This window comes from Lissotriton helveticus, chromosome 5_1 (assembly GCF_964261635.1).
Source record: "Lissotriton helveticus chromosome 5_1, aLisHel1.1, whole genome shotgun sequence".
Taxonomy (NCBI): Eukaryota; Metazoa; Chordata; class Amphibia; order Caudata; family Salamandridae; genus Lissotriton; species Lissotriton helveticus.
Window position 1 is genome coordinate 241,559,586 of NC_136065.1, and position 22,364 is coordinate 241,581,949.

The window sequence follows — 22,364 nt, forward strand, 5'->3', positions numbered from 1 at the left end:
ATAATAACTTACAACTAAGCAAATATAACATGAAAGATAAACTTGCAAAGAAGCCGACAGATCAAAAGGAAAGGGAGAAAGAAATAGGTGAAAAGAATAAAGGAAGCAAAGAAACAAAGTAAAAGGATAAACCATAAAACATGGCACATATCCCTATCCTTTGGAGAAATCAAACAATGCGAACTTGAAAAAGCTTAAAGTGTAAAAAAATAGAGTAGATATCTCACTGCATTATACATATAATGGGAATGCACAACTTTTAATAAAGTAACCTCAATGCTTAAACTTATCAATAATAACGCTAAGGCGTATTCATACCTGCACTTCCTTAATAATAACGCTAACGCGTTTTGAAACCTGCGCTTCCTCAATAATAACGCAAACGCGTCTTAATACCTGCGCTTTCATCTATGAAGCTAACACGTCTTAAAACCTGTACTTTAATTTATGAAGCTAACACGTCTTAAAACCTGTACTTTAATTTATGAAGCTAACACGTTTTAATACCTGTAATTCCTAAACATTGAAGCTAACGTGTTTTGATACCTATACTGTGTTTTGATACCTGTATTTACTAAATTGAAGAATAACGTGTTTTAATACTTGTATTATCTAAATATTAAAGTTTGTGCTATAATACTTGCACCATATACTTGTGTCATATAATAATTAGAGAATTCCATTGCGTCTTACTACTTGCGCTTTAAAGTTAAATAGTACACACCTAAAGTTACACAAACTAGAGTGCACTATTAATAAATTAATTTAAAAACATGGCTAAAAGAACAAAACTCACACTGCTGGATGTATAGTGAAAGTAAGTCAGGCATCACATAAATATGTAGGTACGGAACAGTTAAAGAGTGTGTGCACTACTCTCACTGAATAAATTAATAAGAGCAAGAAGACCAGCTTCTTCCTAACAATATCCTACGAATAAAGATGGTATATGTGTTCAAGAATAATATATACAGTACCTGACTACTTTATGAGAAGGTTAAAAGAAGCAGTGAATTATATAATATACTCAAAATTATGCTAAAAAATGTTAAATGTTCAAAATTAATGTAGAATAATTAATACAGTTTAAACAATGTATATTACGACACCGGTGAGCGAACTCTCTCACCCGAGTTGACAACTGTCTCTGCATTCGGTTAATTTCACGAATTTGTTAATGTCTGCGCAGGATAAATACTTTCACTCATGTAGAAGCGAGGATTTCAGGTAATGCGATGTAGTTGCACAGTCTTGTAAGCAATCCAGATTACACTGCGTCTGGCCATGTACATTTCTCTTCCGATGACGCTTCGGTTGTCCCACTGCGACTTCTCTTACAAAAAGGCACGTCGCACCGGGTGGCTCAAGGTCAGTGCGTGTTCCTACTGCCTCGCAAAACATCATAGTAGTGCTGGAGCCCTCAAGCGTACGATGTGGCACAATGAAAGATCGCGCGACAGAGGCTCAAGGTAAGAATGTGCCTTCAATTCAAATGTGGCAGAAGTAATCAAAACAGTACCTTTTCCTGAAGTGTCCCAGCTGAAACACGAAGCATTTTGACATTTTCAGATTACACTGCGTCTGGCCATGGTATAATCCATGTAGAAACCATGTACAACACAAACCTACCTTGGCAATGATCAGGACCGAATGCTGGGAGGGGGGTGCACGTGGAAAACACTGCAGCAGCTTTTGGTACATGGGATCGATATTGCAGCACTGCTGCAAAACTGTCCTGCTGTACCAAAACCGGCCCCCACCAGTCCAAAACCGGGCCCCACCATTCCTGCCCACTGAGAAAATGCCTGCTGCCCGCTGCGGCCACTCCAACCCTGAATAATGCCATAATAGCAATAGTTTCACTAATATCTGGAGCCCTTCGCCAGCCCTCAATAACATGCTGAGTTACTTCAAGTGACTAGGAATGCACCCTGCATTCAAGACAATTCACTCCTCATGCTCGCCCTTCGCTTTCACACTCACCCTGCACTCACAGGGATCACAAAGCACTCACACTGATAACCATGCACTCACACCATTCACCCTGCACTCCCAGTGACCACACTGCAATTATGCCACTCTCCATGAACTCAAACAGTTCTCCCTCCACTTACCATGTGGATACATGAGCACACCGCTCACTCAGCACTCACAGTGATCACTGTACTCACAATACACTTGCACTGTTCACCCTGTACCTCACCCTGCAGTCACACAAGCACACTACTCACCCTGCACTCATGTGACTCTTTACTCACCTGTCCTCCTCACTGCCCACTCTGAAATCTCACTCAAACAAACCCATCACTAACCAAACATTAATTTGTCCCTCTCTGCACTTACATCAGCACTCAAATTCATATGGTCACCTCAATCACCCTGCAGTCACTGCTCTCACCCTACTCTCACACTGCTGCATCTGTTCTTTAGTCCCTAGCTTAGGAACTCTACTTAGTATCAGGGGAACCCCCATATCTGTACCCCCATATCTGTACAGTTGTTTACTGTACATCCCTTTGGCATTGCTTTGTCAAAATAGGTGTCCCCTTCCCATTGGAAACCTAACAAGTGGAAGCTACTTGAGTGGACCGAGAGGAGTCGGAATGCGGACTCTATATCGGCCTTTATCATGAGGGCTCCCCAGCCTGTCGCCTTTACTAGGTCGATGGCGTATTCTACTTTTGTGTAACCCACTGAACATGCCTCTGGGCTGATCCCATCTTTAAGCGGCTCGCACCCAGGGAAGGCGAGGTGGTGAATAAGCCTGAACTGACCTTTTTCTTTTTTAGGAACTACCCCCCAAATCATATTCCAGCCACGCATCCCCCGGGAATTGTCTATGTGCCCCGTGTATATGGGCTTTATAGAGTCAGAGATCCACTGCACTGAATGGGAATTTTTCAACAATAATGCAGGCCATAATTCTGAACGCGTCTAACCAATCATCGAAATTTATTTCCTTCCTCTCCCTTCTCCTTTTCCTCTTGTCTTTCTCCTTCTTATCACATTAGGTCAAGTCCAACCCATCCAACTGAATCTCTATTAACGAGAAAATGTAAATGAATTCATTCCTCCATATCCTTTCCTTCACCGCCAAGGAGATGAGGCTTGCCAACTGAGTGGCCATTGACTATGAGCCCGGTGATAGCCTCTGGAGCCTGGCCTGATCATGCCGGGATGCCCACCCTGCTTGCGCTGTCCCATGGCACAAGGGGGGGGATCCTGACACCACACTTGTCTCCTGTAAGACCAGGCCCAATCACCCGAGGCCACCCACCCCACTGGCATATCTGTTGCCCCGGCAATTGCTCCTGCCGCGAGCAACCTGGATCCACCAGATGCCAAGGTAGCCCCGATATTCCACTTTGTGGCTGAGTGCCCATTGCCCTAAGACCCTGTGCGCCCAAGCCATTGAGCAACAATGGTGCAAACAATTGATTTTAAGCATTCCTGTACAATCGCGCCAATATGCTCACCACTTGTTGCTGCGCTGTTGGCTTCTCTGCTGGTACCTGCCGTCACAGGGATGGCTGAAGGCGGCAGGACGGCCCTCTTGCACCCTTTCTTCGCTGCTGTCTTCCTTGGTGTTTTTGCTGGGGCTCTCTGCCGCTTCCTGGGTGCTGGTCAGCAACTCTCCCCCGTTGGCCCCCCCTGTACTCTGCTTACTTATCCCTTCACCGGGTCCTGGTCCATGTGTGACTGCAACCAGTTGGTTCTGTGAACTTCAGACGCCGTCCTTATTTGCCGCAATAATTTGCTCAACTCTCCTGGTTGTTCACCTAGATTCTGGTTCTCCATCCCATGTATTGTGCCTGCGAGTCTGGCCCGTCGCTTGTCGTGTAAGGGGTGGGTCACGTCACGTCACCTGCTGTTTTGGGCTGCCCCTAGCCCCCACTGCTGAGTTGAGTCCGGCAGGGTACAGCCGCTCACTTTATGCACCAAACTCTCGCATATGTCACTTGCCTCTTGCTTGTTTGTTTTCTTTTTTTAATTCAGCCGGTTGCTGCCGCTCCCTTTTTTCACCCTGCTCTCGCTCCAATGTATCATATTCTTTTTTTTTTTTACTTCAGCGGGGTGTTGCCGCTCGCTTTATGAACCAAATTTGCTCGGATTACCCTCTTTAGCCGATACGTGAACTGTATTCGCCCGGCTTGCCTCTGTGACACGCTTCCCAGCTGCGTCCGTATCACCTCAAGTCCAAGGTGCCGCCTGTCAACTTGTGCTCTGCCCTCCTGGCCTTGCTCTCTTACCTCAGCTGCTGCTTGCGGTATTCGATTCTGCAGAGGCAGGAGCCTGGAATGGCTGACCAAAAGCGGGAAGGGGTGGGCGGGGTTTGGTGTGGCCGGGAGAACGGCTTCCAAATTGTTCTTGCTGCTGGCTGTGCTCGCCTGATTTTGCAACTTTGGGACTCTTCGGAACCCCAGAACACTCCCTCCAGGCGGGACTGAGATTGCCAAAACTGCAGCTCACTGCGAGATCGTGGACAGCAGAACGCCGTACCTCCTCAGCAGTCTCTTAAACGCGATAGAGGACTGCCACCAACACCAGATTGTACCGCGGCGAAGCGGGTCCACGAGGTTACTCAGACCGAGATGGCGTGCTTCCTCGTTTGCCTCCTGTACCGCTTCCCCAACCCCTGTGCATGAGATCCATGTGGAAGTAGGGAGCGCAATGCCTCCAGATTTTCCAGGACACGATGGAGGAATAAAGGTGGGACGGTGGCTTGCACAGCGATTCGGGTGTAGCTTTAAGACGGGAACAGTGCGCCTGCACTACAGTGTTCCCTCCGACTTGTTTCCTGGGGCCGTCATCTCCTTTCGCATGTAAGTCTCGCTTCAACACTTCGTTTGTTGCTCCTCTCGCATTTTCTTTTTGGTGCACTGCTCCCCCAGATCCACGGTGTCCACTCAGTGAGCTGTATGGTGGGGAGCGGTGCCTTATAACCTCCCTGTTCCTGAGTAGACGGCTTCCCCCCATTGGGGGGGTGCAAAGGTTGCCTGGCACCCCCCATAGGCCAGGTGTTTTTGCGCCACCTTGGCGCACTTTCACTAGCAAGGGGTAGCCCCCTCTTTCTTCTATGTGCTTCATAGCAGCCCAAAACCAGATTTTTCAGGGCCCTGGCGGCTGTCAAGGCGCCGGCCCTCAATGCCCCCTGTTGGGGTGGCACATGCAAATCCGTCCACTTCCTTTTCATAAATGCATGATTCTTACACTTTCTCCTCTCAACCCTCCGCCCTCCCTCTATAACACATTTCATTCACACCCATATTTGTCTGTCATCTGATACCCTGCTCTCACTATCATTCTTACTTACCTCAAGCTCACCATACCATCTCTTGATAGTCATCTCACAATTGTATCTCATACTCTACTTTCTCACACCTTCCTTCACATCTCTCCGAGTACAACCTGCTCAGTGTTTTTTCCAAGACCCTCTTTTCTGTCCCACAACATTCTCTTACCATCCTATTTTCACTCATACCCACACCTCTCAGTGTAATGCTCTTCTCAGAAACACAGGCACATTCTATTCCCTCTTTAGAATCCTCCTTTCTCTCACAAACCGCACGTTTAGCCCCTCTCACACACTACCTCTAATACACTGAGCTAACCCTTGCTCAATCATTCTCTTTCTCACACGAACTTTCACTGTTTTTCGCTCCCTCTTATAGCCACACATAATTTATGATGGTTGTGGTATTTATGATCCCCATCACAAGTTAAATTGTTCAATTATCATTTTTAAAAGAATGCTGGTGAAAACAAAGGTTGTGCCACAATGTTGGCAATACCGACTTTGAGGCCCAACTGATGAGGTCTGAAGAGGAAGTCTTATGCAGGATTGCAGACTTGAAACATTGATATTTAGTTGGGAAACTAGTGCAAAATGAAAGTTTGAGGGCCATTTCCAAATTACTGGAGTTTGTGCTGTTTCTCTGATTTTTCAAGTATTGAAAAACAGCCATTACCTAGTAGGTTATTGTTATGTGGAGAACCCCAGCTGCAGTCAAAGGCCTTGATTACAATTTGGGCGGTTAATTCCGTTTACGCACGGGATGAAATTAAGAGTTTCGCATCCAATAATTATTACATAACCCCACGAGTTAAAAAAAAAACATTTGTTAAATTTATGCAGGTTAAAAAACTTTTAAACTCCAAAATCCACATGTTATTTCCAAACAACTCGTAATGGGTGCTATTTAACGCATCAAGACCCCAGGGTATCGTTATTTGCTAGGTGTGATATATAGCACCTTTACTTGTAATCAGGCCCTAGGTAACTATACTCAAAGAGGCATACAGGTGTCAAACCCTTCAAAGAGGTTTTCGAGGCACGCGCAACAGGCGTTGTGCACTCCCAGCCTTGGTACTGCACCTGTTCAAAATGTGCACCTGTTCAAAATGTTGAGGGCACCGGTGCACAACAAGCAAACTCGACATAAGTCTGGCATGGGTGTGGAAAAGCCGGTTGTAGCCAGGTCAACGTCTCCCCCCCCTTCCTTGTTAAGTATGCTGAAGGCACAGAGGGGACTTTTGCCGATTGAAAACAAGGTGGCATTTTCACTCAAACTAAAAATATCTGCCAGCAGCTCATGCAGGCGCTCTCTCTAGCGTCTCTCGCCCCTTAATGCTAGGTTTCCGTTGCTTTATTATGTGGCTGAGTCAGCCTAGGTGCCACTGCAGCTGTGTTCTTTTCAGAGCTAGTCTGACTTAAATCGCCTCTGCAACTGTTACTTCCATTGCTCGTCCAATCAAAGGAAAAGTGAGTAAAAAAAAACGTACACAAATCTCGTCAAACTTGCCAAAATCCAGGGTGCCATATCTGTCGATGGGTGGGCGGAGGTACTCGCAGTAGTCCATGCTCTTGACCACCTCCAGCTGCCGCTCGCAGCACACATAGGCCAGGCGGGTCTGAATCTCGGCCATGTTCAGCACCTGCAAGCCAAGGGAACACAGATCAACATGGGGACTTGGATCATTTCTGAAGATACTTGGCTGTACCCAATCCTCACCTCACAGGCTCATCCCCAGCACGCTTGTCATTGCCTCAAGTGTATCCATCAGGACCACCTAAGCCATTTTGTTCTGTAAATTTCTGAAGTATATTGAGATCCTCAATTCTGTGAAGAAAACACTGCCCTCCAATGCCCCCCCCTCCTCGCCCCCCCCCCCCCCAGTGGGCGGATAAATCATAACAATATAGGGACATAGCCTGCCTACTGTGAAACAGGAAAGTAACAAATGAGTTTACTGCATATTGCATTGAGTGGATTTCACGCTTTGATTGCCAGGCAGCGCTGCCCGTAGGGAGCAGAGAAGAAGCTTAACAAAGCAGATGTCTTATGAGAACATCTGTCCAGGTGTCCCTGCGCACACAGAAAGGTTGCAGATGGATCTCCACAATGCAGATTTTGTATTTTCGGTTAGAGAACATAGTCTGTGTGGTGCGACATTTTATGACAGATATGTATGATAGTGATTGCATCACTTGCATCATGACCACGTTATCCTTTCAGTCTGTATCGTTATGCTGTAATAGTATATATTATGATAAAATGTTCAAAAAAGCCTAATATTTAAAAAAAATAACTTGATAGAGTCAAAGGCACAATGATTCCGACAGAGCATTGATTGCAATACTATATATGGACACCCCCCCTCCCCCCGGGAAGGGTATAAGGGGTCATTACACAGAACAGAGTAAGAGCGCAGTTCGATTTGTAAACGAATAAGTGCCAGTGTAAACAAACAGCAAATGCACCACATTTTGACTTAAAGGAAGAACTTGGAAGAACACTCGTGGACATGGATTATATTTAACTCTTTGTCTAAGTAAATTTGTGGTGCACCTGTGCTGTTTGTTTAAATTGTTATATTCCTGTACTGGAATTACATTGTGACAGTGGGTGTTTCTCAGTGTGCACACATCTCTCTGGGTAGTTCCAGGTTATACCTATATAAATTAGGGATGGCAAGTTAGGTGCTGAAGCCTATAGGGTTCCACTGTCTACTCTTTCTGATTTCTCTATTAAGTGCCGGTGCACACATTTGTCCTCAGAAGCCAGCCGACATACTGTCGGATGTTGTGGAGGCGGAGTACGACAGCTGCAGAGTCCTTATTTCACCGCCTGTCTCTTCCTTCCACCAGCACACTCTCCCAGCTACTTTAGCTCACTCCTGCAGGCTCTTTTTCATCATCGCTTTTTCCGCCTCTCCTCCTTACCTGCCTCTCTCTTGTTCTGGCTCAGATGATTCCAAATAAGTCTTAGTTCCAAAAATGAGCGCCAGTGGACCCCACCAGCAACCACCAGCTCAAATGAAGCTCTGGATCATAAGGGAGTATGGTGACCACAACCTACAAGTACAGCACTGAAGAAAAGGAGAGTCGAGGCCCGGGGACCGGGAAGGTGGGAGTGAAGGAAGTGAGAGGTAAGAAAGGCAAGTAGTGCAGGGGAGGCACTTGGTCAGTTTCACAGCGCCTGACTCCAACGCCCTTCATTTCACACTGAAGAAAGTGTTCCTCCTTCTCAGCTCTAGACCTACCAGAGAAGCAGAAAGACTAAGAAAGAAACTAAAGTTGTTTTAATGTAAAATACGGAAAGCGAAACAGGCCAATTTTAGTTGATCCAACACTTATGAGCTAACTAATGCAATTAATTAAGAACCAGGAGATTATGCAACAGTTTCCTTCCGCGGGTGGAGAGACACAAAGGCCTTTTTTTTTTTTTACAAGGGGACAGCTAAAATATCCAAGTTCTACTCCCTGCAACTACTGTTACCAGGGGTCCCAGTAATTTAAGGAGTGGGGAAATAACGGGGATTATAAGATTTTGGGAAAGAACATGCAGGAATTAGTGATTCCAGCGTTTTTGCCTAGCTTTAATAATAATTCCACATTTGTAAAGCAAGAATTTATCACCCCTAAGGGAATCAAGGCGATGGTGGCTGTCGGGAAGATTACACATAGTGGATTTTACCAGTGACCAGACGAGAGACTACTGAACTGTTCTTGAAATTTGGATGTTTTAACAATGTTACGTTACAATTCATGGAAATGTACAAATTAAACGTTGAAACTTTGCTTTTGCTGGAACAATATAAATAGCCTTGAGAAATCCCTGGCTTTACTTGCCACACAGGGCGAAACACGTGTCAGCTATTCTCTTTCTTTTACAACGTTTTCTATGAAAAACTTATAATGAGTGAAATGGACTCAATCAAGTGACAAATAAAAATAACTATTTTCACTCAAACCTACACGTATTGTGTTACATCCAAATAAGGAATTAGCCTACTGATGTGTATATATACGTGTTTGAAAAAGGGGAACATATGCTCACAACCCCTTTTCTACTTGTCCTTTTGAGGCTGAAAAGGTCCAGAGCCTTGAGCAAAATTCTTCCAGCACTCAAGGGATTCATATCCAGATTCAGGATCTATGGACCGTTCTCTTTTTTACCCTAACAAAATTCCAGTGTGAACTCTACCCCTTAATTAAGCACTACCCAATATTGTGCAAGACTCTCCAAAATGTGCACAACTGAAGTACATCCTGCAGCGGTCACCCTTAGGTAACCAACTTTCATCTCCAACACACCACACATTATCCTTCACTGCTCGTTTTTGAAGCATAGCTTGGAACGCTTCAAACGAACAAGTTACTTACCTTCGGTAACGCTTTTTCTGGTAGATACTATATCTGCCTGTGGATTCCTCACCTTGTGAATATCCCCTTGCGTCAGCAACATTCGGAAATTCTTTTTGTAGCTTCGCGCCGACGTGGATCCGGACGTCACAGAGGCACGGCATCGCACGCGACCTCGCTGACGTCACCGGCGCCTATAACAGGCCCACGCCGGCGTGATGACATCAGTTCCGCCCTTTTTTCCGTGCCATCGAGGCACACGGACGGACCGATGATAGTAGAAATATACACAGTATACGTAGTATAGAAACAAGGTAACACACACAGTGTGAAGCAAATGTAATAACATTTGAAATAAACATTTCCATGACAATAAAATAACACATCATAGAAACTCTGGCATAGAAGAGTGGACAACGGGGAGGCGGGTGGGTCAGTGAGGAATCCACAGGCAGATATAGTATCTACCAGAAAAAGCGTTACCGAAGGTAAGTAACTTGTTCTTCTGATAGATACATCTGCCGTGTGGATTCCTCACCTTGTGAATAGAGTCCCACAGCAGTCCCCACTCCCGGAGGAGGGTGTCCACTCTGCTATACCAAGAAATCTTGGAGGACAGAGCGAGCGAAATGGCCGTCCCTCCTCACCTCGGTATCCAAGCAGTAGTGCTTCGCGAAAGTGTGGAGGGAGGCCCAAGTCGCGGCTCTGCAAATGTCCTCAACAGGTACACCTCTAGACAAAGCAGATGATGCAGACTTTGCTCTAGTCGAATGTGCTCTAATACCCTCTGGAGGGTCCTTACCAGCCAAAGAGTAGCAGATCTTAATGCAGAGCACGATCCACCTCGACAGAGTCCTCTTATGGACCGCTCTTCCTTTCTTGCAGCCAGCAAAGCCAACAAAGAGCTGGTCATCCACTCGACAGTCTTTTGTCCTGTCCAAGTAAAAAGACACCGCTCTCTTGGGGTCAAGACGGTGTAATCTCTCCTCCTCCTTGGAAGGGTGAGGGGGAGGATAAAAGGTAGGAAGGGTAATGGATTGACCAAGGTGGAAAGGAGTCACCACCTTAGGCAGAAAAGCAGCCCTGGTCCTAAGAACCATTCGTTCAGCATGAATGGTCAGGAATGGGGGCTTGGAACTAAGAGCTTGAAGCTCACTTACCCTCCTTGCTGAGGTTATTGCAACGAGAAAAACCGTTTTCAAAGTCAGAAGCCTCATGGGACACTTGTGAAGAGGCTCAAAGGGAGCACCCATCAAAAATGTCAAAACTAGGTTCAAATCCCACTGAGGCACAACAAAGGGTGTAGGAGGGAACCTATTAGTAAGGCCCTTCAGAAACCTTAAAACAATGGGAGACTTAAAAAGAGAAGGCTGGTCAGGCATACAGATAAATGCCGACAGCGCAGACAGATATCCCTTCACCGTGGCAACAGCAAGCCCCTGCTGGGCCAGGGAAAGGGCAAACTGGAGCACATCAGATAAATGGGACCTCAAAGGGTCTATAGACTTCTCCCTGCACCAAACAACAAATTTAGACCACCTATAAGAATAGATGGACTTAGTGGAGTCACGCCTGGCCGACAAAATGACATCCACCACATCGTGAGGGAGAGAAAAAGAAATCAGGTTGCCCCGCTCAATCTCCAGGCATGAAGGTGTAAGGTCTGGAGGTGGGGGTGTAGAACCTGCCCCTCCATCTGAGAGAGGAGATCTGCCCTGTAAGGGAGACGGAGCGGCGGGTGAGAGGAGAGGTGGAGAAGGTCTGAATACCACACCCTTCTTGGCCAATCCGGGGCAATCAATATGACTTGGGCCCGGTCTTGGCGAATCTTCCTCAGAACCCGAGGAATCAAGGGTATGGGAGGAAACGCGTAAAGGAGCTGCGAGTCCCAACTCAACTGAAACGCGTCCCCCAAGGCTCCTTGCATCGGATACTGGAGACTGCAGAATGACAGGCAGTGAGCATTCTCGTGAGTGGCGAACAGGTCCACCCGAGGTGTCCCCCACATCTGAAAGATGTCGTGAACCACCTCCGGGTGAAGCCTCCACTCGTGATCGGCAGAGAACTGCCGACTGAGACTGTCTGCACGAACGTTCAGAACCCCGGCCAGATGATTTGCCATCAGACAAATCTGATGGTCCTGAACCCAGGACCAGAGACGCAGAGCCTCTCTGCAGAGACACTGCGACCCCACTCCTCCCTGCTTGTTGATGTACCACATCGCGGTCGTGTTGTCCGTCAGGACCTGGACTGACTGACCGCGAAGGGAAGGGAGGAAGGCCTTGAGCGCCAAACGTATCGCCCGCAATTCTAGAAGGTTGATGTGAAGCAACCTTTCCTCTGGAGACCAAAGACCCTTGACCTCCAGGTCTCCCAGATGAGCACCCCACCCGAGAGTGGATGCATCCGTTATCACTGTGGCCACCGCTGGAGGAAGTTGAAAAGGCTTTCCTTGTGACAGATTGCCTTCCACGCTCCACCAAGACAGATCCGCTGCAGCTTCCCTGGAGATCCTCACTGACTCCCCGAGATCTCCGTTGTGCTGATACCACTGCCTGCGGAGGCACCACTGGAGTGCCCTCATGTGCCAGCGTGCATGGTTGACCAACAGAATGCATGAAGCCATCAGACCGAGTAGGCGAAGGACCTTCAGGACTGGAACGACCGCTCCATTGTAAAATAAAGGAATCATCTCCCGTATGTCGCGAATTCTTTGAGGGGGAGGGAATGCACGACATACGGTTGTGTCCAGTACCGCACCTATGAACAGGTTGCGCTGTGAGGGCACCAGGTGAGACTTGGGTACATTTATCGAAAAACCCAACCTGTGCAACAACTGAGTTGTCTCTTGCAGATGATGGAGCACCTTCTCTGGCGACTCCGCTTTGATCAGCCAGTCGTCTAGATACGGAAATACATGAATCCCCGTTCTCCTGAGATGAGCTGCCACCACTGCCATCACCTTGGTGAAGACTCGAGGTGCAGTAGTAAGGCCAAACGGAAGGACCACAAACTGGTAATGCTGTGACCCAACCGTGAAACGGAGATACTTTCTGTGAGACTTCAAGATGGGAATATGAAAATACGCATCTTGCAAGTCGATCGACACCATCCAGTCCTCTTCCAACAGCGCCTGAAGAACCTGTGCAAGAGTGAGCATTTTGAACTTTTCCTGCTTCAGGTAAAGGTTCAAAATCCTGAGGTCCAGGATTGGCCGAAGTCTGCCATCTTTCTTGGGGATCAGGAAATACCGGGAGTAGCACCCCTGACCCCTTTCCTGCTCTGGAACCACCTCTATTGCACCCTTTCGAAATAATGCCAGGACTTCTTCCTGCAAGAGAAGCAGGTGGTCTTCTGAACAATAACCCTGGCAAGGAGGGTAATTGGGAGGGAATTCCTGGAAAGGAAGAGCATACCCATTCTCTACAAGATTGAGAACCCAAAGATCCGATGTTATAAATTCCCAATCTTGTAGAAAATGAGTAAGCCGACCCCCTACTGGGCCCACATGATCCGGAATGGCGGATCTAGGGCTGCTTTGCTGCGTTGGCCGGGGGTTGGGAAGGAGAGGAGGAGGAGGAGGAGGAAGCTTGACGACCTCTAGGACGGGGTCTTTGTCTGCCTCTGTACGACTTGTACAGCGTGTTCTGCTGCTGCTGCTGAGGCTGCTGCTGCTGGAATGATCTGTAAGATCGAAAGGAAGATCGGCCAAATCCTCTGAAGCGTCTTCCGGTAGTACCTCTGGATTGAAGGCCTAAAGATTTTGCAGTGGCCCTACTGTCCTTAAAACGTTCCAAGGCAGTATCAGCTTTCTTTCCAAACAGACCTGAACCATCAACGGGTAAGTCCATTAAAGCAGACTGGACATCAGCAGAAAACTCTGAAGATTTGAGCCAAGCAGCTCTCCTAGTAGCCACAGAGGAACCCATGACTCTTGCCACCGAGTCTGCAGTGTCCAAACCACTCTGGATGACCTGTCTCGCAGCTGCTTGGGTGTCCGAGATTACTTCTTGAAAATCCTTCCTGTCATCCTCAGGAACCTTTGGAATGAGTTGTTTGACAGAGTCCATCAAAGCATGGATATATCTCCCCATCAAACACGTAGCATTGGTTGATTTCAATGCCATGCTGGCTGATGAAAAAACCTTTTTAGCATTTTGGTCCTGTTTCCTGGATTCCTTGTCTCCAGGAACCTGTGGAAATGCCCCAGCAGATTTTTTAGAACAGGCAGCCTGCACTACCAAACTCTCAGGAAGAGGATGCGTTGTTAAAAATGCAGGATCATCCGGTGCAGCTCTATACCTTCTCGCCACCGTTCTAGAAACCGCTGGAGCAGACAAGGGTTTCTTCCAGACCTCATAGACAGGTTCAGACAACGCCTCATTGAATGGTAACATAGGCTCGATCACAGATGAGGGTGAATGAAGTACCTCAGTTAAAATATTGGGTTTATAATCAGCTGTAGGCAGAGTTATGTTTAGTAAACTCGCTGCCTTCTTAATCACAGTGTGGTAAGGCACCACATCCTTAGATGGAGCATTCGATACAGAAGCCAACTCCCATTCAGGTGACAGTTCAAGACCACTGGCTTCACATAAGTCATCAAAAGGATCTTCAGAATCCTGTAATTCTCCTTCCTCAGTGTCAGAATACCCATATTTTTCCTCTTCTAAAAGTCTCTTGGCCTTTCTCCGAGACCTTTCTTTCACAATCGAAGTTAAAGGATTCGGAATCGACTCCGACGGGGTCGCTGCCGGCGTCCAACCCGACGTCGGACGAGGCTTCTCGACACGAGGTCGGACAGAATCCTGCCTCGGAGTCACGGGTATCGGCGTCGATGGGATCGGCGTCGATGGAGCCGGCGTCGTGCGCTTCGGCGTCGACGACACCGGTGGTGTCGGAAAATGCCAATGCGGCGGTAGAGCCGGCATAAAGGGCATGAAGGGTGCAGGGGCATAAGCCTGCGGAACCCCTAGGTTAAAGGCCATAGGACCCGTGGGACCAACAGGTGCACCAGACGGGAACATTGCCCTTGAATATACACCATACATGGCGTTCAGGAACTGGGAAGGATCCTGACCTGGAGTCGGAAACTCAGGATACGGACCTCTCGGTTGTTCCCGGGGAGGCGGAGTCGATACGACGTCGACCTCTTCTTCGGGCGCCGGAACCGGAGTCGATGAACCATCAGGTGCCGGAACTTCGGCTCCACCAGCCCCCTGCTCCTCACCTTCATCCTCCTGACCAGAAGGATTCGATAGAATCGGAGATTGGACCTGTTCCTGAGGTTCGGGTGAAACCGGATGCACAGCCTCTTCATGTTCCGACTCCGAAACCTCCACTTCTTTACTCACGAGCTTGATCTGGGACTTCGGTTTCGAGCTAGAGTCCTTCCCAGAGTGATGACGTGACTCATGGGACTTCCTTCTGTGTTTCTTCTTCGATGACCGACGAGATCGAGATTTTGACGACTTCTTAGCTTTTTTGCTCTTGAGTTTCGCCATAAGGAGCTTTGTCTCCCTCTCTCTTAAGGCTTTTGGAGTCATCTTCTTGCAGCAGGAACAGTCCTCGACATCATGGTCTGAGCTCAAACACCATACACAGCATTCGTGGGGGTCGGTGATTGACATGGTCTTGCCACATTCACCACAGGCTTTAAATCCCGTCTTCTTCGACGACATCTCGAAGAGAATGTAAGAAAGACACAAATACGAAGAAATAGTAACAAAGTTACTGTAAGCTACTACACGATCCCTGAAAACCGTTAGCGTCGACGACGCGGAAAAAAGGGAACTGATGTCATCACGCCGGCGTGGGCCTGTTATAGGCGCCGGTGACGTCAGCGAGGTCGCGTGCGATGCCGTGCCTCTGTGACGTCCGGATCCACGTCGGCGCGAAGCTACAAAAAGAATTTCCGAATGTTGCTGACGCAAGGGGATATTCACAAGGTGAGGAATCCACACGGCAGATGTATCTATCAGAAACACTTTGTAGTAGTTGAACGAGAGGCAGTGTGCTGTGGGTCCCAGCAGGGTTGGGGGCAGTGACAGTTTTTGTCCAGGGTGGACAGTCATAGAACCAAGAAAGCAGGAAATGCATATCTTATGGCAAACTTGGCATACAGGGTTTTATTACCAAAACTTAAATAAGCAAAATGAACAAGTTTCCTACATTTTGTAAGGCCCTCTTTGGTGGATACTCTACATAACTATAGATTTCGCACCTTTAGATAGAGTAACTACAGATTTCTAACGTTTAGGGCCCTGGCGGCTGTCAAGGCGCCGGCCCTCAACGCCCCCTGTTGGGGTGGCACATGCAAATCCGTCCACTTCCTTTTCATAAATGCATGATCCTTACACGTTCTCTTCTCAACCCTCCGCCCTCCCTCTATAACACATTTTATTCACACCCATATTTGTCTGTCATCTGATACCCTGCTCTCACTATCCTTCTTACTTACCTCAAGCTCACCATACCATCTCTTGATAGTCATCTCACTATTGTATCTCATACTCTACTTTCTCACACCTTCCTTCACATCTCTTCTAGTACAACCTGCTCAGTGTTTTTTCCAAGACCCTATTTTCTGTCCCACAACATTCTCTTACCATCCTATTTTCACTCATACCCACACCTCTCAGTGTAATGCTCTTCTCAGAAACACAGGCACATTCTATTCCCTCTTTAGAATCCTCCTTTCTCTCACAAACCGCTCGTCTAGCCCCTCTCACACACTACCTCTAATACACTGAGCTAACCCTTGCTCAATCATTCTCTTTCTCACAAGAACTTCCACTGTTTTTCGCTCTCTCTTATAGCCACACATAATTTATGATGGTTGTGGTATTTATGATCCCCATCACAAGTTAAATTGTTCAATTATCATTTTTAAAAGAATGCTGGTGAAAACAAAGTGTGTGCCACAATGTTGGCAATACCGACTTTGAGGCCCAACTGATGAGGTCTGAAGAGGACGTCTTATGCAGGATTGCAGACTTGAAACATTGATATTTAGTTGGGAAACTAGTGCAAAATGAAAGTTTGAGGGCCATTTCCAAATTACTGGAGTTTGTGCTGTTTCTCTGATTTTTCAATTATTGAAAAACAGCCATTACCTAGTAGGTTATTGTTATGTGGAGAACCCCAGCTGCAGTCAAAGGCCTTGATTACAATTTGGTTAGTTCCGTTTATGCACTGGATCCACCAGAAAGAGCATTACCAAAGATAAGTAGGTGTTCTGACGGATATTTCTATCTGCAGATTCCTCACCTTTAGAAAAGATACCAAAGCAGTACCTCCGTTGGAGGTGGGTTTCTGGAATGACTCAGACCAAAAAGTCCTGCAGGACCACACAACCAAAATACAAAATACAATTCCTGTCAGACCTGGCGGAAAAGGCAGTAGTGCTTTGTAAGCATGTGCACTGATGCCCACTTTACAAACTGACCACAATCCAGGACAGGCAGACTGGGCACTAAAGCAGTGGTAGCAGCCTTGGCCTTAGTGGAATACACTCTCATAGTTTCTGGAGGCTTCTTCTCAGCCAACACCTAGCACCTGGACAAAGTCTGCTCCTGCACCGCTTTACTTTTCTTTACCACAGAAAACCCAACAAAGAGTTGATTGTTCACCCAGTGGCCTTTGGTACAATTGATGTAAAAGCGGAGTGCTCCTTTAGGGTCCAAACAACGTAATCTCTCATACATTTTCAAGGGGTGAGGAGGGGGAAAGAAAATCGGAGGAGTGACTGATGGGCCGACATGAAATGAAGTCACAACTTTCAGACGAAATGTGGCTCTAGCCTCAGCATGCTTGTCCATAATGGTAGTGGTGTAGAGCGGTGGACAGACAAAGCCTGAAGCTCACTCATGCGACGTGCTGAGGTAATCACAATGAGAAAGACCGACTTCAAGGGCAGGAGACATAGGCAGCAGTTGCGTAATGGCTCAGAATGAGTAGAAGTAAGTAAAATAAGGGACAAATTAAGGTCCCACTGTGGCATCACAAAAGGCTTAGGAGGAAACACATGGAGCAGGTCTTAGAAAAAATGCCATCACAAAAGGTGATTTGAACAAGGACGGTTGGTCCGCAAACACAAAAAGACCAAAAGAGCCAACGAATAACCTTAATCATTTCCCACTGCAAGTCCTTGCTGGGCCAAAAATAGAACAAATAGTAACACATTCAACAGTTTGACTTGCAATGGGTCAATCTAAGGAGTGCCACTCCAAGCAACATATTCGTTGAGAATAATAATAACATTCACTACTGCGGGAGGTAGATCAAATCTAGTCAATTGCCACTGCTCAATCTCCACACATGGAGGTGTAGATAGTGCAGGCCTGGGTGCAAAACCATGCCTTGCTGCTACAACATATGATCCTCACAGAGCAGCAGCTTGATTGGAGGACAGATGCTCATGCCCAGGAAATCCTGGGTACCACATTCTCTTAGCCCAATCCGAAGCGACTAGGATGACTTGGCCCTGACCATTTGTGATCTTCTTCAAAACTCAGGCCAGAAGAGGTAGTGACAGTAAGGCATATAGGACTCCTGTGCTCCACTGTACGTGGAATACATCTCAGAGAGAGTCTTTTTACAAACTCCAATGTGCAAGTGTTGACAATGGGCATTCTTGGCAGCGGAGAAGAGATTGTGCCAGGGCTCTCCCCATTGCTGGAAGACATCCTGCACCACCTCCATGTGTAGGTGCCGTTTGTGATCGGATCAATTGTTGAGTTTCCACACTCTGGCATTTAAGGATCCCACCAGGTCATGTACGATCAGGGAGATGCCCTAATGATTCAACTGGATCCAGAGGTGCAGGGCCTCATAGCACAGAGTCCAGAACCCCATCTCGTCCTGTTAGCAGCACTACGACATGGCAGTGTTGTTGTTTGTGAGGATCTGAACATCCTTCTCTTAATAGACAACAGAAAGGCTTTCAAAACACCAAATGAATGGCCCGCAACTCCAGCAAGTTGATGTGGCTGACTGGTCAGCCACTGTTCCAATTGTGGTTAAACTGCCACAACTGCACATCTTTTGTAGTCTCCACTGAAACCTGGATGAGTCCGACAGTTTCCATTGGTGCTGGGCCCACTGAGACATTAAATACCACTGCAGAGCCCATACTTGTCATCTGGCATAGTTGACAAGCAGCATGCTGGAGGCCAGTAGCTCAAGAGGCCACAGAGCCACCCTCACTGAGATCCAGGATAGAGGCTGAAACATTGGAATAGTAGGCCAAATGTCTTGAACCTGTTTGTGAGGGGAGGGTCGAAAGTGCACCATATACAAGATGGTTCAGATGAAAGTGAGTCCTCTGCAAAGAGTCAGGTGTGATGTTAGCACGTTGATCCTAAATTCCAATGACGTAAAGAGGTTCGCCTTCTTCTAGAGGTTGTCAAAGACTGACTGTGGTGAGCTCGACTTCAAAAGCCAATCGCTCAGGTACAGCAAAGACTGGTACCCCTGACTTCTGAAGGTACACTGCGACCACAGTCATCACTTTTGTGAATACCTGAGGAACACTGGTTAGGCTGAAATGGAGCACGGTAAATCGAAAATGTTCATGGCCCAACTTGAACAACAGGTAGCACCTGTGGGCCTGCAGGAGGGAGATATGGAAATATGCATCTTGCAGGTCCAGCGCCACCATTCAATCTTCTAGATCCAGGGTAGAAAGAACCTAGACCTGTGGGAGCACCGTGAATTTGTAATTCTGCAGGTAGAAGTTGGGGGGGAAAAAGATCTTAAATATGGTGAAGCTTGGGGCGTGGTTTCACCGTGGCGCAGGATGGCCGCATTGTAAGCGAGCCATGCTGGCCGAACTCTTCATCCGGCATAACTCACTCGCTGCCCGACCTATCAGTCTGCGACTCTGAGAGCACGACATCCTGTTGGTGTCAGCGTTGTGGCGGAGGTGGCGCAGGTCCCGCGCTGATGACATTCTGGGCATAACTATCCGACCAGGGCGATTGGGCGGCGGCTGCGGCATACCTGGGCCTCATGGCTGGTGAGGGGACGCAGACGCTGTGAAGCCGGACTGCTGTGAAGAAGCGAGAGGCGGAAGGCTCCGACTGCTGCAGCGGTGCTGAGGCATACTTGGGGTGGCATAAGGTGAGTGTCTGCGCTACACTGGGACAGCACTAGACCTGCAGCGAGGCCCGGCTGAGGGGCAGCCCGGGAAGCAGCCTGCAGCTGATGCAGAACTAGCTAGCCTGGCGCACCCAGGTAGCTGTTCCGGCACCGTAAGCGGGGCGCGCCGGTTGTAACCGAGACCGCTGTCCTGCAGGGGTGCACTCAAGGGCTCACCAGGTAGCCCCAACTTAACCACGGGGTGAGTAACGGCAATTGCGCTGAAGGTCGGCATCTATCCAGCGGATGCGGCACGCGAGGTCTGGCCACCACCCCCCAGTTACTCAATTGCACTCTCACCTGGGTAGAACTACACACACCGCTGGCCAGGCCTGGACTGTGTGCCCATGATCGGCGGCTCAGCCTTTCTGCTGCTGCTGATTTGCACCCCGGTTTGGAACCTCCACGGCCACGCCTGTGGGTGGAGAGGACGGCAGACTTCCCATACCTCTGGCTTGGTTTGGGTTGCGGGCTGCGTACGGCGACTCCATCAGCTGTTGCTACCACTTGCTCCGCTGCCCCAGTTGGGGGCCCACTGTGGTTGTGCCTCTTAGAGACACTTAGCCGCCAGGTTTGGGGATGGATTTGAGTCTGCGGCACTCGTGAAGGGGGGGGACACCTGGAGGTGGGGGGCTACCGTGGGGCCTTCCCGCCAAGCGCCTATCTCCCTGCCGATCCGGGCTTGCTGGCCTGCTCTCTACCGGACACAGAACATCCTTGCAGGGGCCGCCAACCTCGGCCTGCCTACGACCAAGGGCTAGCTGGAGGGCAGGCGGTCGAACTCACCTTTGAAAAGAAACGCAGTGCCAGACAGGCGGATCCCGAGGCAGAGAAAGACATTGCCTCACACCATACAGACGATACCGAAGTGCAAGACCGGGACCTGAGAGAAATCCTAATGGAGGCGGAGACCATTTTAGAGAACATTGACGCCAAACTAGATCTACTTACCTCCCGCCTGGACAAGATCAAGAACAGTGTTTCATGACTCCCGGCTCAATCATCTGGAATCCCAGGTATGCGAAACAGAAGACTGCCAATCGTCTGCTACCTTTGAACACCTTGGACAAAGTGCTAGACCTCATTAAACAAAGAAAATGAAGACCTCAAGGCCCGATTGAGGTGCAACAATCTCTGCATCGTGGGCGTGTCCGAGTCTGCCGTGATCACCAGGATGGAGGACTTCATGGAAACTATGCTGCAGGACCTCTTCAGCTCAGAGCTACCACCAGTCTTCATTGTCGAGAGGGCCCATAGATCTCTGGGCCCAAAATCCCCTCCGGGGGCCCGCCTCACCTGATTGTGGTCTATTTGCTGAATTACAAGGATCGTGATACGGTCCTCCTTCTTGCTAGAGAGCGGGGCCAAATCCAATATAAAGGCGAAATTCTGTCTTTCTTCCCAGACTTCACCATGGCGGTTCTCCATTATTTCCTACCAACCAAATGCCATTTACAGCAAGTCAACATAAAGCACACCATGCTGTATCCCGCCAAGCTCAAAGTTACCCAGAACTGCAAAACACACAATTTCACCGATCCTAAGCAGGTCCTCAAGTTTACTAAACAACAGGTCAAACCTAGCCGTTCCTAGGAGACCCTTGCGGGATCCTCGTCAGAGGCACGGCTCAGTGACAGTGACTAGCGACTACCCGATATCAACGCACCAGGATGTAAGAACTCAAGCACTGGTTTGCTCAGAGGGTGCCGCTGCCCCTGGGCACATGATCAATTCTGGCTCTCTTCACTATGATGTTATTTGTTTATGTAATGCTATGTTGTCAACTGTACCATTGTAGCATAATAATGGACCTTGCCCGTGGGGTACTGTAGGGCGTGCTGCTATGGCCATCGATGCCGGAGGTCCTCCCTCTATGCTTATGCTCGGCCACCCAGCCTCACAGCGGGTAGTTCACACGAAGACTCCACTGCCCCCAGGGATAATTCCCGGATGTTTCTGTGATGGGTAGGGAGATCTCAGACTAATTGGGGGGGTTGGAGTGGGTTTGGGGGTGGGACCGGAGGGCTAGGTTTGGTGAGGGTCAGTTCATTGAGTTTTGTTCATTGTATAAAAAGAACGTTGTCTTAATGGCATACACATGTATTTCCCGCTCCACTACACGCGTAGACAGAGGCACAGTACACATTACCATTTGCACAGCACATAATCTCTCCTCAGGGCATCATCGCCATCCCCTGTGACACAGATGGACAAGGTAGCCTCGGTTAAACTTGTCACATGGAACACAAGAGGGCTAAACGATGGCAGAAAGATTCGCCTAGTGCACGCCTACCTGAACAGACACATGATCGACATCTGCTTACTCCAAGAAACCCACCTCGTCAGTAACACTCTCCCCCATGCTCACTAGAGGGTGGGGATTATCCTACTCACCCACATACTCCAACTTCACGAGATGGGTCTGTGTTCTTATACGGAAAGGTCTGGCTGGACCACCAACCACTGCATTTGCGACGATGAAGGGCGATATATTATTCTGACTGTTACACTCCACAATCACCCTATGACCCTGGTCACCGTCTATGGTTCCAACGTGTACGATCCGGCCTTCTTCGCT

At 48.3% G+C, this 22,364-nt stretch overlaps 1 protein-coding gene across 4 annotated transcripts in view; it reads right to left on the reverse strand.

Annotated features, from left to right (window-relative positions):
- Positions 1-22,364, reverse strand: part of PNPLA7 (patatin like domain 7, lysophospholipase) — a 1,524,034-nt gene that overhangs the window by 146,614 nt on the left and 1,355,056 nt on the right. For all 4 annotated transcript variants that reach the window (XM_078642105.1, XM_078642108.1, XM_078642106.1 and 1 more), the window contains one exon: positions 6,784-6,936. In XM_078642105.1, coding sequence (XP_078498231.1) covers positions 6,784-6,936 — 153 coding nt within the window. The remainder of the gene's footprint in view (positions 1-6,783; positions 6,937-22,364) is intronic.